Source organism: Chiloscyllium plagiosum, unplaced genomic scaffold, assembly GCF_037043375.1.
Source record: "Chiloscyllium plagiosum isolate Xiang-an unplaced genomic scaffold, Cpla_swu_hap1 HiC_scaffold_26, whole genome shotgun sequence".
Taxonomy (NCBI): domain Eukaryota; kingdom Metazoa; phylum Chordata; class Chondrichthyes; order Orectolobiformes; family Hemiscylliidae; genus Chiloscyllium; species Chiloscyllium plagiosum.
In genome coordinates this window covers 22,454,129-22,470,283 of record NW_028270164.1, presented here as the reverse complement: position 1 = coordinate 22,470,283, position 16,155 = coordinate 22,454,129, and the positions used below count along the sequence as shown (strand labels likewise).

Sequence of the window (16,155 nt, the reverse complement as noted above, 5' to 3'; positions counted from 1 at the left end):
GTTGTGAAGCTGTATTCCATGTCATGGAAAAGTCCAGAAAAGAGGCGCCAATACAGTCAAAGGCACCTCTGGAGATGTAAACAATTCTTCCCTCACTCAACAAGATAAAGGATGTACAGTCAGTTCCGCTATATCACACTAGTTCCATCCCCATGCAATCCCGTTGTCAGAAAATCACCTAATAGAAGCACCATTTAAACTAATGGGGCCAGAATCACGTTATAACCAATTCATGCGCTATAGCTTGTACTAGAGAAGCAGCGTTCTCAATTAGTCGATTGTGCTATAGCAAATTTGTATTAACAAACACACATTACAGCAGAATGACCTGTATCAGTGAGCAGTCAATATCAAGAATGTTAAAAACTTAGTTAGAAAAAAAGTCACACAACACCAGGTTATAGTGCAACAGGTTTATGTGGAAGCACTAGCTTTTGAAGCGCTGCTCCCTCATCAGGTAGCGGCACTCCGAAAGCCAGTGCTTCCAAATAAACCTGATATGGACTTTGGTAAACAAAGTTTAGATTAGATTCCCTACAGTATGGAAACAGGCCCTTCAGCCCAACTAGTCCACACCAACCCTCCAAAGAGTAACCCACCCAGATCCATTTCCCTCTGACTAATGCACCTAACACGATGGGCAATTTGGCCTGGCCAATTCACCTGACCTACACATCTTTGGACTGTGGAAGGAAACCAGTACTCGGAGGAAACCCACACAGACATGGGTAGAACATGCAAACTCCACACAGACAGTTGCCCAAGGCTGGAATTGAATCTGGGACCCTGATGCTATGAGGCAGCAGTGCTAACCACTGAGCCACCGTGCTGTTACTAATTGAAATACACTTCCAAAAGAAACTCAACAAAAAATAAATAAATATAACTTTCTGCATCTAAATACCTTGTTAAAGTATTTTGAAATGTTAAATTCTGAACAGAATAATCACACAACACCAAGTTATGGTCTAATAGGTAATCATTCGGAAGCATTAGCTTTCGGAGCGCTGCTCCTGTTGGAGTATAAACTGGTGCTGTGTGATTTTAACTTTGTTCACCACAGTCCACATCATGAATAAAAACTTAGCCACTGCAATGGCCAGAGGGGTTAAGAAGCAACCCGTGACAGACATGAGTTGATAGTCTGGCTTTTAGAATATACAACAAACCTGGAGAGCTGTCACATATGAAAACGTGAGCTGCGTCTTGAGCAGATGCAGTTATTGCAAGTTGCAGCCCTCTCATATTCTTCCTCACTTCACAGTAGCCCATCTAAGCAGTGAAGTCTGTTTTACTAAGAAAAACATATGAAGCCCCTGGAGCTGCAAGTATTTTACAGGAGGAAAGGGATGTACAAGCTACAACTTCAAGCCACTTCCTTCAGGTAAAGAAACAGCACCTGGAGATATAGAGTTCTTTCAGACTTTTCTTCAAAATCATCATTTTTGAACTTAAACACGTTTAACTTCCTATATTCTGAAAGCTGTATGCTAGAGCCTCACTGTGTGTGTTGGTGGAAAGTAAAACGTGTATATTTTACAAGTTCTAACATATTCTACCTGGGTGGGTATTAGCATAATCAAATTAATTCTTATGCTGTATAAGTCAAGAATGTTTATCTACCTGTCTGGCTTAATTATAGAGAGAGAGATGTACAGCACAGAAACAGACCCTTCGGTCCAACCTGTCCATGCAGACCAGATAACCCAACTCAATCTAGACCCACTTGCCAGCACACGGCCCATTTCCTTCTAATCCTTCCTATTCATATACCCATCAAGATGCCTTTTAAATGTTGCAACTGTACAAGCCTCCATCACTTCCTCTGGCAGCCCATTCCACACACATACCACCCTCTACATGAAAAAGTTGCACCTTAGGCCTCTTTTATATATCTTTCCCCTCTCACCCTAAACCTATGCCCTCTAGTTCTGGACTCCCCCACCCCTCAGAAAAGACTGTGTCTATTTACCCTATCCATGCCCCTCATGGGTTTATGAAGGTCACCCCTCAGCGTCTGACACTCCAGGGAAAACAGCCCCAGCCTATTCAACCTCTCCCTACACCTCAAATCTTCCAATCCTTGTAAATCTTTTCTGAACCCTTTCAAGTTTTGCAACATCCTTCTGAATTCTTAGACATTACACACAGCCTACTGCTTACAATTGTAATCTGTTTCCCTCAAACCAAGAGGGGAAAAGAATACAATCACTTAATCTTCGTCACCTAGTTGGCCTCTAGCCATTTTACGTTTAGGAGGTATTAATAGATTTGCAGGAACTTGGCAATGTGAGAACGCGTTCAGGGATGGGCGCTTTAACCATTTAAACGCTTGGGGATAACATTCCTAGCGACAGTAACAGTTGGAGCAAGTCAGGTTGGTGATAGGACGTAATAGGAGAGGATCTAATCTGGTTTCAAATCCCACCTATCCTGGAGGTGTGTTCATTTGTAAAGCAAAAGCCATCATTTTAATTTCCCGAGGGGAAAAAAAATCTCAAAATTGACAGCTGGTGAAATTCCGACCTTACCTGGATTGTTAGTGGAGCACACAGTCACAAAAACTGCAACAATTAGGGGAACTTCCTGCCACATTTTCGGTCTGATAACCTGCAATCAGTGCGTTTCTTCAGAATCAGTCGTCTGGAACAATAAACCACTGGAACGACACGTGTTTCTCCACTTCTTTCTGACGGTAATACTATTGTCAGACTTGTCTCCGCATCCGAAGCTTCATTTCATGCGGTAATTCCTCGGACGAAATTTGGTTTTGTGTGTGTGTGTGCGTGGGATTGCCTTGTATCTGGGTCTAGTTTTCCAGCACAGTTGTCAGCTGCCGGCAAGCTGGGTGTAGTTAGCGGACTATCGCTTTCCCCCTCCCTGAAAACTCAGCTGGTTCCCGACCTATACTCGCTGCCAAAAGTAAAAATGATTGCATGTTCATTGTGCACACCAGCGCTCATTGGTTCCGGGAAGCAGAGATAAATAAAGAAATGACACACTTGGGAAATACTTTGCATTTGAGTCATCTGTTGAAGCCAAGGGTGTCAGTTTAATTTTGACATTTCACCCTGGCCAAAATCAGGGTTATATGGAATCCAATATCATAGAGCAAGACAAACAGCCCATAATATTCCTTATGCACTACCTACAGATTTATCATATTACTACAGTATACAGTGCCTACAATTCTATAATATTATTATCCACAACCATAGATGTGTGACACTACTGTACAGGATCTACAGTTCTGTAACATAACATCTGCAGTATAACTAGGCACTATCTACACATCTGTAATTCAACTACAGTCACGATGGTATAAAACATGGACCATTGATCTTGAATCCCATTGTTTGATTTAATACTTGGAACTTTCAGGACTGTGATTATTTTTTTAAAAAAAGGAAACCAAAACTTTGGCTGAAAATGTCTATAATCATCACCTGACCATACGGGTTGGCCAGGTTTTGTGAAACTTAGACTTTACATGCCAGGACTCTACTGACATTAGTATTACCGCCAGAAAAAAAGGAGAAACCCATAATCTTCTAGTGGTTTATTGTTACTAGCAGCAGATTCTGAAGACACAGCACTGACTCCAGGTTCATCAGAGTGAAAATGTGGCAGGAAATTCCCTGAATTGTTGCGGTTTTTGTGACTGAGTGTTTCAGTGATAATCCAGGTGAGGTCATAATTTTACCAGCTATCAAATTTATTGTTTATGGGGGAGGGGGGGGTGGCATTTTGAATTTCATGAAACAAAAGAAAGCATGAGCTGAAAATAACGTTTTCCCTAATGGTAATGAAAGAAGGTTAAAAAGCCCTTTCTGGGAAGTGGGTAAAGGTCCTCATCTCCAAACTAATTTGCACCATCATGAGAATCTTCACATGTGGAAGATAAAACATTAGCTACAGGCAGAATGTATAAACAAGTTGCTATGTCAAGAAACTTTGTGGCAGAAGCAGAGGAGTTGGATCTTTGACTTTAGAACTGAAATCGACTCGAAAATGTTCTTTCTTTCTTGATCTCTCAAGAAGAAAACCTGGCAACAGCACTGACTGGAAAGAAATATCAGGCAACAAAGAATTAAATAAGACTGCAATATTGTTTAAGAATGTAATGAACCAGACTGTCAGGCTGAAGCCTTACATCTTGAGGACACCCAAAGAACTTTCAAATACCTGTTCTTTTAGCATCCTTTTGTCGAAGAAAGTCTCCCTTTCTAACTTTACACCTGGGTGTGTGATACTGCCTGAAAACTATGTGCTTATATTTGCATCTTTATTATTTTACTCGAGGTAAGCAGTTAATAAATCTTCACCTTTTAACTTAATTAAAACCATGTGATTGGCTCCTTACTTTGATCTTAAAATGCAATTAACAGCATTTTAATTGGAGAAAGCTTGTGCTAAAGCAAAACTTAAATCTTTGTTGTGACCAACTCGGGAGATTGAAAGAGAGCAAGTTCGTTCCTGCTCATCTCGCCCTAACAAATATATTATGTACAGTTTTGTAATACCTCTATACACTACCTACAGATCTGTCATTGTTCCACATAACCTGTATAGATTTATAATATTACTTACTGCACACTACTCAGATATGTAATATAGATAAGCATACACTATCTAGAAAAATCAAGAATAATGCTTTACTGTACTGACATTTCTGTAATATTAGTTCATAATATCTGCAGATCTGCATGTTCTGTGATATGACTATATAGTTTGCAACCAACAGTATGCTGCAAGGATTGGTGTTGGGCCCACTGCTTTTTGTCATTTATAAAAATGATTTGGATATGAATATAGGAGGACTGGTTAATAAGTTTGCAGATGGCACCAAAATTGGTGTAGTTGACAGTGAAGAAGGTTATTCAGAATACAATGGAATCTTGATCAGATGGAGCAATGGGCTGAAGAGTGGCACATGGAATTTAATTTAGATAGATATCAAGTGGTGCATTTTGGTAAGGCAAATCAGGCAGGACTTGTACACTTAGTTGTAGGGTCCTGGGGAGTGTTGCTGAACAGACCCATCTTGGAGTGCACGTTCATAGTTCCTTAAAGGTAGAGTCACAGGCACACAGGATAATGAAGAAGGCATTTGATACGCTTGCCTTTACTGGCCAGTGCATTGACTATAAGAGTTGCGATGTCATATTGCAGTTGTACAGGACATTGGTTAGGAAACTTTTGGAATACTGCATTCAATTTTGGTCTCTATGATATCAGAAAGATTTGTTAAACTTGAAAGGATTCAGAAAAGATTTATAAGGATGTTGCCAGGGTTGGAAGGTTTGAGCTATAAGAAGAGGCTGAATAGCTGGGATTATTCTCCCAGGACCATTGGAGGCTGAAGGGTGACCTTATAGATGTTTATAAAATCATGTGGGACATGGGTAGGGTGAATTGCCCAGGTATTTTTCTCAGGATAGAGGAATCCAAAACTATCAGGTATAAGTTTTAGAGGAAAGGGCAAAATTTAAAAGGGACATAAGGGGCAACATTTTCATGTAGAGGGTGGTACATGTATGTAATGAGCTGCCAGAGGAAGTGGTGAAAGCAGATACAATTACAACATTTAGAAGGCACCTGGATGGTATTGGAATACAAAGGGTTTAGAGGGATGTGAGTTAAATGCTAGCAAATGGGATTAAGATGTCTGATCAGAGACAGAAAAACTGCAGATGCTGGAATGTAAAGTACCTAAGCAAGAGGCTGTAGGAACACAGCAAGCCAGGCAACACTGGCTTCTCCAACTCCTGATGCTGCCTGGCTAGGATATCTGGTTGTCACAGATGTGTTAGACCGAAGGTCTGTTTCCATACTGTACAACTCAGTGACTCTACACATAGAAAATGATTATACACTGACCAGACATTACAATATATTTTGGCTCATCTATACAGTGATAAGGGGAAATGTGTCGACCAACCCTACAATTGCACTTACGCATCAAGCCAATGGAAACAACTTTTGCCGATAGTCCTGCTTGATTTTTCTTTGTATTATTTTTTCACACTTTAATATTTTAAAAAAGACATACCTCTCTTTTTCTGTCTGACTGTCAATCCAGATGTTTTGAATAGAACAATGTAAGGTTATGACTCAGATGTATTCGTCCGTGCACCACCCTAAGCCTCTCAATGTGGTGTATGTATCCAATACATTATGTCACTAAAGATGGAAAATATTGGAAATGCACAGCTGTAAATTGTTCTCCACCCCATTGTGAATTTGAAGCCTTGTTTTCAGATCAGGGTTCTGGCAATTACAGTACATTTCTTTTTCTGGCTGCTATTAAATTAACTTTGGCTAAGTGTATATAACCAGACTTCAATCCTGCTGTCTTCCTCTGGCTTGTTGATCACTTGTTTCCAGTCATAGGTGGAAAGAGTAGCATAATATTATGGGGAAAAACTATTTCACACAAAGGGTGGTAGTTATCCAGAATTAACTACCCAGATTGATGCAGAAACCTCAACTCATTTAAAAGAAATGCGAATCTGCACTTGAAGCACTGCAATCTGCAATACTACAGATCAGGTGCCAGAATGTGGGATGAAAACAGTTGATTTATACAGCCATCATAGACATGATGGGCTGAATTGCCTCTTTCAATGCAGTAATATTTATATTGATAAAAGTGAATTTTAGTTCCACCCTGGCAGGATAATCAAACCAGTCATTATAGTAAAAGTGTTTTAATTTGTGAAGCTTCCAAGACAGGACAGTTTGGATAGAAATTTTCAAGTTGTTAAACTGAAAAGGTTTAGGGAGGTGGCAAGACCCTTAAGAGCACTGATAAAGAGATGAAAGTGGCAATATAAGTGAATAATGTGGCAAAGAAGGCATACAGCATCTTTACCTTCAGTATAAAAGTTGTCAAGTAATGTTGCAGCTGTATAAAACTTTATAATTGGTAGATAATTCCAGGGTCCTTGAATGTTTTTATGGCAGAGGCAGACAGAGGCCGATGGATTGTTGTTATGGTAGGGGGTTTGAAAAGTCAAAGATAGTTGTGAATATGGATTTGAGATTATAATTAGATCAGCTGTAATTTTATTGAATGGTGGAATATGTTTGAGGGGGTGAAATGCCTATTTTTGCTTTTAATTTGTATATTCACACATTTTGCATTATTGAACACTTAAATTTCCTGTCACCATAGACTACTTGCATCCAGAACCAAAAACATTCACCAGCGCTGCACCCCTTTAGAAGTGTGCCAGTTATTTTATCTCTGCACTGTTCCTCCCAAACTGAATTAATGCACATCTCTCCCTATTAAATTTCAACTGCTGCTTGCTGATCCATTTTGCCAACTTTCATACGTCCTTATGAAGTTCTACACTATCCTCCTCATGGCTCACAATACTTTCAAGTTTCATATCATCCATACATCTTGAAACTGTGCCTTATACTCTAACAATTAAGTTCAAATTGGTGTCTAGCACAGAAAGAGGCACTTTAGTCAAACTCTGAGAAAGTGAGGACTGGAGATGCTGGAGATCAAAGTTGAGAGTGTGGTGCTAGTCAGGCAGCATCCGAGGAGCAGGAGAATCAACGCTTTGAGCATCATTCCTGATGAAGGGCTTATGCCTGAAATGTCAAATCTTCTGCTCCTTTGATGCTGCTTGACCTGCTGTGCTGTTCCAGCACCCCACTCTCCACTGTTGGAACATAGGTGAATCATAGAGAATAAGTAGATTTAGTTTTTCTCTCAGCAGTCTTTGGAATTATCTTCCTGAAGAGGTGATGGAAGCAAAGACTGCTGAGAGAAAAATAAATTTACCTATTGTCTATGATTTACCTATGTTCTAACAGTGGAGAGTCAGGTGCTGGAAAACCACAGCAGGTCAGGCAGCATCTGAGGAGCAGGAGAATTGATGTTTCGGGCAAAAGCCCTTCATCAGGAAGTAACAGTGATTGCTCGTTCTGGATTCTTCATAAGAGGAAAAATCTTCTCCACATCTACCTTGTCAAGAACTCTCCAGAGCTTTTATGTCATAATTAAGTCACTTCTTTAATCTCGTAATTCCAAAGGATACAAGCCAATCCTGTTCAAAATTCCTCATAAAACAACCCACTCCCATATTCCAGGTATTGGCTTAGTAAACCTTCTCTGAAATACTTCCAACACATTCACATCTTTCTTAAATAATGTGAGCAATACTGTGTGGGATTTTGTATTCTATTCCCATCATGTTAAATGACATCATTCTATTAACTTTCCAAATTACATGATGTACCTGGAAATGTGTTGCTGGAAAAGCGCAGCAGGTCAGGCAGCATCTAGGGAACAGGAGAATCGACGTTTCGGGCATTAGCCCTTCTTCAGGAATGAGGAAAGTTGGTCCAGCAGGCTAAGATAAAAGATAGGGAGGAGGGACTTGGGGGAGGGGCGTCGGAAATGTGATAGGTGGAAAGAGGTCAAGGTGAGGGTGATAGGTCAGACTGGGGTGGGGGCGGAGAGGTTGGGAAGAAGATTGCAGGTTAGGAAGGCGGTGCTGAATTTGATGGATTTGACTGAGACAGGCTGGGGGGAGGGGAAATGAGGAAACTGGTGAAATCCGAGTTCATCCCTTGTGGTTGGAGGGTTCCTAGCCGGAAGATGAGGCGTTCTTCCTCCAACCGTCGTTTCGCTGTGGTCTGACGATGGAGGAGTCCAAAGACCTGCATATCCTTGGTGGAGTGGGAGGGGGAATTGAAATGTTGAGCTACAGGGTGGTTGGGTTGGTTGGTCCGGGTGTCCCAGAGGTGTTCCCTGAAACGCTCCGCAAGTAGGCGGCCCGTCTCCCCAATATAGAGGAGGCCACATCGGGTGCAAAGGATGCAATAGATGATATGTGTGGAGGTGCAGGTGAATCTGTGGCGGATATGGAAGTTTCCTTTGGGGCCTTGGAGGGAGGTGAGGGGGGAGGTGTGGGCGCAAGTCTTGCACCTCCTGCGGTTGCAGGGGAAGGTGCCGGGAGTGGAGGTTGGGTTGGTGGGGGGTGTGGATCTGATGAGGGAGTCACGGAGGGAGTGGTCTTTACGGAATGCTGATAGGGGAGGGGAGGGAAATATATCCTTGGTGGTGGGGTCCGTTTGGAGGTGGCGGAAATGGCGGCGGATGATGCGCTGTACATGGAGGTTAGTGGGGTGGTAGGTGAGGACCAGTGGGGTCTGTCCTGGTGGCGGTTGGAGGGGCGGGGTTCAAGGGCGGAGGATCGGGAAGTGGAAGAGATGCGGTGGAGGGCATCGTCGACCACGTCGGGGGGGAAAATTGCGGTCCTTGAAGAAGGAGGCCATCTGGGATGTGCGTTTTTGGAACTGGTCCTCCTGGGAGCAGATGCGGCAGAGTCGAAGGAATTGGGAGAATGGGATGGCGTTTTTACAGGGGGCAGGATGGGAGGAGGTGTAGTCCAGGTAGCTGTGGGAGTCGGTCGGTTTGTAGTAGATGTCCGTGTTGATTCGGTCGCCTGAGATAGAAATAGAAAGGTCGAGGAAGGGGAGGGAGGAATCTGAGACTGTCCAGGTGAATTTGAGGTCGGGGTGGAAGGTGTTGGTGAAGTGGATGAACTGTTCAACCTCCTCGTGGGAGCACGAGGCGGCGCCGATACAGTCATCGATGTAGCGGAGGAAAAGGTGGGGGGTGGGACCAGTGTAGTTGCGGAAGATGGATTGTTCCACATATCCTACGAAGAGGCAGGCATAGCTGGGGCCCATGCGGGGGCCCATGGCTACTCCTTTCGTTTGGAGGATGTGGGAGGATTGGAAAGAGAAGTTGTTCAGGGTGAGGACCAGTTCAGTCAGTCGAAGGAGGGTGTCTGTGGAAGGGTACTGGTCGGTACGGCGGGAAAGAAAGAAGCGGAGGGCTTTGAGTCCTTCGTGATGGGGGATGGAGGTGTACAGGGACTGGATGTCCATGGTGAAAATAAGGCGTTGGGGACCGGGGAAGCGAAAATCATGGAGCCGGTGGAGGGCATGGGTGGTGTCCCGAACGTAGGTGGGGAGTTCTTGGACTAAGGGGGACAGGACGGTGTCAAGGTATGCGGAGATGAGTTCGGTGGGGCAGGAGCAGGCGGAGACAATGGGTCGGCCGGGGCAGTCAGGTTTGTGGATTTTGGGCAGGAGGTAGAAGCGGGAGGTGCGGGGTTGTGGGACTATGAGGTTGGAGGCGGTGGATGGGAGATCCCCCGAGGTGATGAGGTTATGGACGGTCTGGGAGTTTCCGTGTTGATTCGGTCGCCTGAGATAGAAATAGAAAGGTCGAGGAAGGGGAGGGTTTCCGTGTTGATTCGGTCGCCTGAGATAGAAATAGAAAGGTCGAGGAAGGGGAGGGCCTGAGATAGAAATAGAAAGGTCGAGGAAGGGGAGGGCCTGAGATAGAAATAGAAAGGTCGAGGAAGGGGAGGGCCTGAGATAGAAATAGAAAGGTCGAGGAAGGGGATGGCCTGAGATAGAAATAGAAAGGTCAAGGAAGGGGAGGGCCTGAGATAGAAATAGAAACATGATGTACCTGTATATTAACATTTTGAGATTCACACACCAGGACACAAGATCCCTTTGCCCTTCAGCTTAAGTGTATTGCCATCTTTGTTCGCTTTGCTACTTTCTCTGGGTGTGACTTCAATTCAAGTGTATCTATATTGCACATTCCTTTGCCTGCTTGGTACCTGAACACACCCCGTTATACAGAGCTGGTAATTTAAAGAAAATCCATGAAATATTTTCCCGGTTGAGGCCGGGTCGTGTGAGTGATTTTGAAATCTGATTCTGTGTTGAAAATGTTACTTGAGAAAAGCAACCCAGTGAGCCCACTGCCCGGCTTTCTCTCAGATTGGTTCCAACTGGGCGGGATGCAATAAGTTTAAAACTAAACACTAATTACAAGTGCATTTACAGAATATTTTCATACCATTATGTTTACATTTAGGTCCTTACAAGCGTTGGATGTGCCCGAGTGTTTTCTACTTGAACAAGAAGAATTGGCTCCAGATTTGGAAAGTGGGCTGGGTTTATCATAAACAGCAGTCGGAGTTTTAGGAAAAGACAGAACAACAGGATTGAAGTCTAATCGTTTTCAGGAGGAAACCTCTCGGAGTTTGTTTTCCAGATTTCGGAATCTCCCCGACTATTAAGAGAGGATTGTGAAATGTTGGAGAGATTGATCCTCTGTCTTATTGCGGTCAGGGTGGCCCAGGTAACGGGTAAGCAGCGCCCAGGCTCCTCGTTGTTTCAGGCCTGTGTAGCGTCTGTAATGAAACAATCCTGAGGCGCTGAGTATCTCTAAAGCAAAACATGATACTAAGCCACCGCAGGAGATTCTAGGACAGAGGGTCAAAGGGCTCATTTTTAACGAGCGTTTTAAAAATTGGAAAATCAGGTAAAGTGGCAAAACATACTGCCTGCCGGGGTAGTAAGGGCAGAAACACTCATAACATTTAAGAAGTATTCAAGTGTGTGTACAGAATGCTAAGGCAATGGGCCGAATGCTGGAAAATGTCTTTGCAACATTTGGGTGACCGTTTCTCAAAGGCGCAGCCTCGATTGGCCGAAAGACCTTTTCTTGGAGACCCCCATGAACAAACAGCACAGTGCCCAGAAGGGGCAGAATGGCAGAGGGTTGAGCCAACAAAAACAGGACCAGCTTTCTTTGGAAAGCATTTCACACAAATAATTGGTGTCACTGTGAGTCTTGAGAAGAGATATTAGAGTTCACACGGCAAAACTAGAATGTGAATTTTTAAATCAATTGTTCAGATTTTCCAATGGCCAGAGAGTTGTTATTTCACTGCAGGTAGGAATTGCTAATGGGAATCCCCGTCATAGCAGACTAATAGAATTGCACAGGAAATTGAATTTCCTGCTTGGCAATTTCTGTTCTTGGAACCCTCTGAAGGTTTCCATAAAAACCAGAGATTTCAGAGGGTATTGATAAGATCAAGTAAAATAATTATTCAAGAACAGAATAATCTAACTCCTAAGTAACCGTTAAACTGACCTCATACAGCACACATCTCAAGTAGACCACTCCCTGAACTATTGCACTTCTCAGAGGTCTGTCTCTAACTCGATCCACCCACCTCCCCGGTTTTGGATTGCACCATGAATGAAGTAATACAGTGTCAAAGGACGATGAGGAAGAGAAAAACATGAAAGTTATGATGCTGTGTTAATAGTAAAGGCAGGGCTCACAGAATGGCAGAAAGGGGTATTAAACATTCCTGCACAGGGTGTTCAGGAAAGGGAGGAAAATAAGAGGACACGAGTAATGCACTACTGACTAAGGAGACCATTGGATGATTTGGCTGGAGCTAAGTATTTTAGAATTTTTATCTTGTTTATTTGCTTGACCAAGCATTGAAAATAAATTTGATCATTAGGGCAGCATGAGTTTGTGGAAAGTTGTGCATCAACGGAAATTAAATTTGCACAGAAAAGGCTTATTCGTGATATCTGCATTTTTCCTTTTCTTTCCCTGTGTAGCAAGAGACTGTGGTAATCCAGGAGAGATTCTGAATGGGTATTATATGGCAGATGCTACTACTCTGGGGAGTAAAACTACATTTTATTGTGACCAAGGGTGAGTATTCAGTCCACAAATAGCTGAAAGGAGCTTATTTGATTTTTATTAATGGCTTGTGTACCTTTAATTTCATCCTGACGGTGGGGTTACAGAATATTCATGTTACTACAGTGCAACTTAACACCAGTCTAAGAAGGTAAAAACTAGCTCTTTAAATCATTTGTTTTTAAAATTTAAGATGTGAGTAGTGGATCCAAGGGTTCATGAATGAATGTCAGTTGACACATTTGAAAGATTATATTTTCTGTCCTGTGCCTGACATCAATATATCTCTGTAGTCTAATCCAAAAGCCACCATATTCCAAGGTGATTTTTTTCACTTTCAAGACTGCAATAGCTTGTTTGGATGAGTTTCAAATTCCGTATCAAACTCCGAGCAGCTTTCTAAACTCAATACATTCTTCCTACTGCCCCCTTGACCATGACCCCACCTCCCACCACCAAACCATTATCTCCCAGACCATCCATAACCTCATCACCTCAGGGGATCTCCCATCCACCGCTTCTCATAGTCCCACAACCCCGCACCACCCGTTTCTACCTCCTGCCCAAAATCCACAAATCTGACTGCCCCGGCCACGACTCCCACAGCTACCTGGACTACACCTCCTCCCACCCTGCCCCCTGTAAAAATGCCATCCCATATTCCCAATTCCTTCGTCTCCGCCGCATCTGCTCCCAGGAGGACCAGTTCCAATACCGTACAACCCAGATGGCCTCCTTCTTCAAAGACCGCAATTTCCCCCCAGACGTGATCGACAATGCCCTCTACTGCATCTCTTCCACTTCCCGATCCTCCGCCCTTGAGCCTCGCCCCTCCAATCGCCACCAAAACAGAACCCCACTGGTCCTCACCTACCATCCCACCAACCTCCATATACAGCGTATCATCCGCCGTCATTTCCGCCACGTCCAAACAGACCCCATCACCAGGGATATATTTCCCTCCCCTCCCCTATCAGCATTCCGAAAAGACCACTCCCTCCGTGACTCCCTCGTCAGGTCCACACCCCCACCAACCCAACTTCCACTCCCGGCACCTTCCCCTGCAACCACAAGAAATGCAAAACTTGCGCCCATACCTCCCCCCTTACTTCCCTCCAAGGCCCCAAGGGATCCTTCCATATCCACCACAAATTCACCTGCACCTCCACACACATCATTTGTTGCATCCGCTGCACTCGATGTGGCCTCCTCTATATTGGGGAGACAGGCCGCCTACTTACGGAACGTTTCAGGGAACACCTCTGGGACACCCGGACCAACCAACCCAACCACCCCGTGGCTCAACACTTCAATTCCCCCTCCCACTCCACCAAGGACATGCAGGTCCTTGGACTCCTCCATCGCTGGACCATAGCAACACGATGGTTGGAGGAAGAGCGCCTCATCTTCCGCCTAGGATGAACTCAGATTTCTCCAGTTTCCTCATTTCCCCTCCCCCCACCTTGTCTCAGTCAAATCCCTCGAACTCAGCACCGCCTTCCTAACCTGCAATCTTCTTCCTGACCTCTCTGCCCCCACCCCCACTCCAGCCCATCACCCTCACCTTGACCTCCTTCCACCTATCGCATTTCCAATGCTCCTCCCCCAAGTCCCTCCTCCCTACCTTTTACCTTAGCCTGCTGGACACACTTTCCTCATTCCTGAAGAAGGGCTCATGCCCGAAACGTCGATTCTCCTGCTCCTTGGATGCTGCCTGACCTGCTGCGCTTTTCCAGCAACACATTCCAGCTCAATACATTGGTTGCCTACTAAGTGCTGAATTCTGGGTAGTTCCAACTGTGAACTTGCAAATTGTCATTTTAAGTGATTCAGAATATATTCAATGAAGAGACAACATTTAATTTCTAGTTAATCACAAGATTCATAATCAATTATTCAAATTGCTGCATTTATACCAAGCCAGCACCATGTACAAATTATATCAGTATCTGTAGGAGTAATAACCTAGAGGTAATAATACTGTCCTACTGTCTGGCAACCTGGATTAATGCTCTGGAGATGAGTTACAATTCCACCGTGGCAACTGGGTGGTTTTAAATTCAGTCCATTAAATAAATCTCGAATTAAAAACTAACAAAATGTAAGGTTTAGATTTGGCAGTGACACATTAACCTCCAAAAAGAAGTTGAGCTCCTTCGTGATTTTAAAATAGTTTATTAATAAGGTACAGTTTAAATATGAAGCATAAAATAAATGAACTGAGTCAGCTTGTGACTGGGGGGAGTAGCTTTACAAATTCTTAAGAAAGACGGGAGTGGATTCCTGCAGCTGGGGGTGGCAAGCCCTTGTCTGTTAAGTTCATTCCTCCCTTTATTTTCCTGAGTTTATTGAAGTGTCAGGAATTTGTTTCCCATTATCTCTTGCCAGAGGAAGACTGCCCACTTGCATACCAAGCACTATTAATGTGCTTTCTTGAAAGGTCAAGAAGTTTATCTGTGTCAATGACTTGGCTGTTGGCTGGGTGAGATAAAACAAACATCATCTTTCAATCTATTTAATGTTGGCTGCCAATTTTTAAATTCTGCCCAATGGGTGAAAGAGGAAACAAAATGGCAAAAGACTCCGCGCTTTCAATTTTAACGAATGTGTCTTGTGGCCTGTGTGCAACCTTTCTTGAAAATATCTTTCTTTTAGGGCACTATTATTGTTTTATCTCAATCCCTGGTTACTAGGAACGGTTTATGCCTTTTCCAAAGGGAGTGTAGGGGTGAGGGTGGGTTGCAAGGGTTTAAGAGGAAGCTTAAAAAAAACCTGCTGTGTCATGTGATCTCTGACTATGCCTGCTGATTCTGTAGGAATTTTGTTGTAATATGAGAACTACTGTTCCAGACCTTTCCCATGCAAAATAGAAATTCATTTATTTATGTAACCAGAATTTCCGCTAATACGTTGTTTCCTGATTTCCCGAATCCTGTGCACTGAATAAGTTAGGAAGAGTCAGAGAGTCATACAGCACTGAAACAGACTCTTTGGTCCAACTCGCCCATATCGACCAAACATCCTAAATTAATCTAGTCCCATTTGCCAGCACTTGGCCCATATCCCTCTGAACCCTTCCTATTCATATACCCATTCAGACACCTTTTTAAATGTTGTAATTATACCAGCTTCCACCACTTTCTCTGGCAGGTCATCCCATACACCCACCTCCCTCTGCTTGAAAAAGTTGGCTTGTAGGTCCATTTTAAATTTTTTCCCTCTCACCCTAAACCTATACCCTCTAGTTTTGGAGTCCCCCACCCCAGGGAAAAGACCTTGTCTATTTACCCTATCCACACCCCTCATGACTTTATAAACCTCTATAAAGTCTCTCCTCAGCCACTGACGCTCCAGAGAAAACAGCCCCAGCCTCTTCCTGTAGCTGAAATCCTCCAACCCTGGCAACATCCTTGTAGTTTTTTTCTGAACTCTTTCAAGTTTCTCAACATCCTCACACAATGAAAGATTTTTCTTTCCAGTATTTTTAACATGTAATTATCAATTTCAAGCTTACATTTGTGTACTTTTCAAAAAGTCAAATGGCATTTCATTGTTTCTGTTCAGCATCCATACAGACCTCAGTGAAGAAA

General features: G+C 43.5%; 2 protein-coding genes across 3 annotated transcripts in view; one reads left to right on the top strand and one right to left on the bottom strand.

The window, feature by feature from the left end:
* LOC122563178 (complement decay-accelerating factor-like) overlaps positions 1–2,885 on the bottom strand; it is a 45,741-nt gene extending 42,856 nt beyond the window's left edge. The window contains exon 1 of one of the 2 annotated variants that reach the window (XM_087973568.1): positions 2,532–2,885. In XM_087973568.1, the coding sequence (XP_087829694.1) occupies positions 2,532–2,595 (64 nt within the window). In that variant the 5' untranslated portion in view covers positions 2,596–2,885. The remainder of the gene's footprint in view (positions 1–2,531) is intronic. The other variant, XM_043716693.2, reaches the window with a different exon arrangement.
* Positions 2,886–3,455: 570 nt separating this feature from the next.
* LOC122563179 (C4b-binding protein beta chain-like) overlaps positions 3,456–16,155 on the top strand; it is a 38,455-nt gene continuing 25,755 nt past the window's right edge. The window contains exons 1-3 of the mRNA XM_087973569.1: positions 3,456–3,685; positions 10,928–11,201; positions 12,481–12,577. Of these exons, the coding sequence (XP_087829695.1) occupies positions 11,147–11,201; positions 12,481–12,577 (152 nt within the window). The 5' untranslated portion in view covers positions 3,456–3,685; positions 10,928–11,146. The remainder of the gene's footprint in view (positions 3,686–10,927; positions 11,202–12,480; positions 12,578–16,155) is intronic.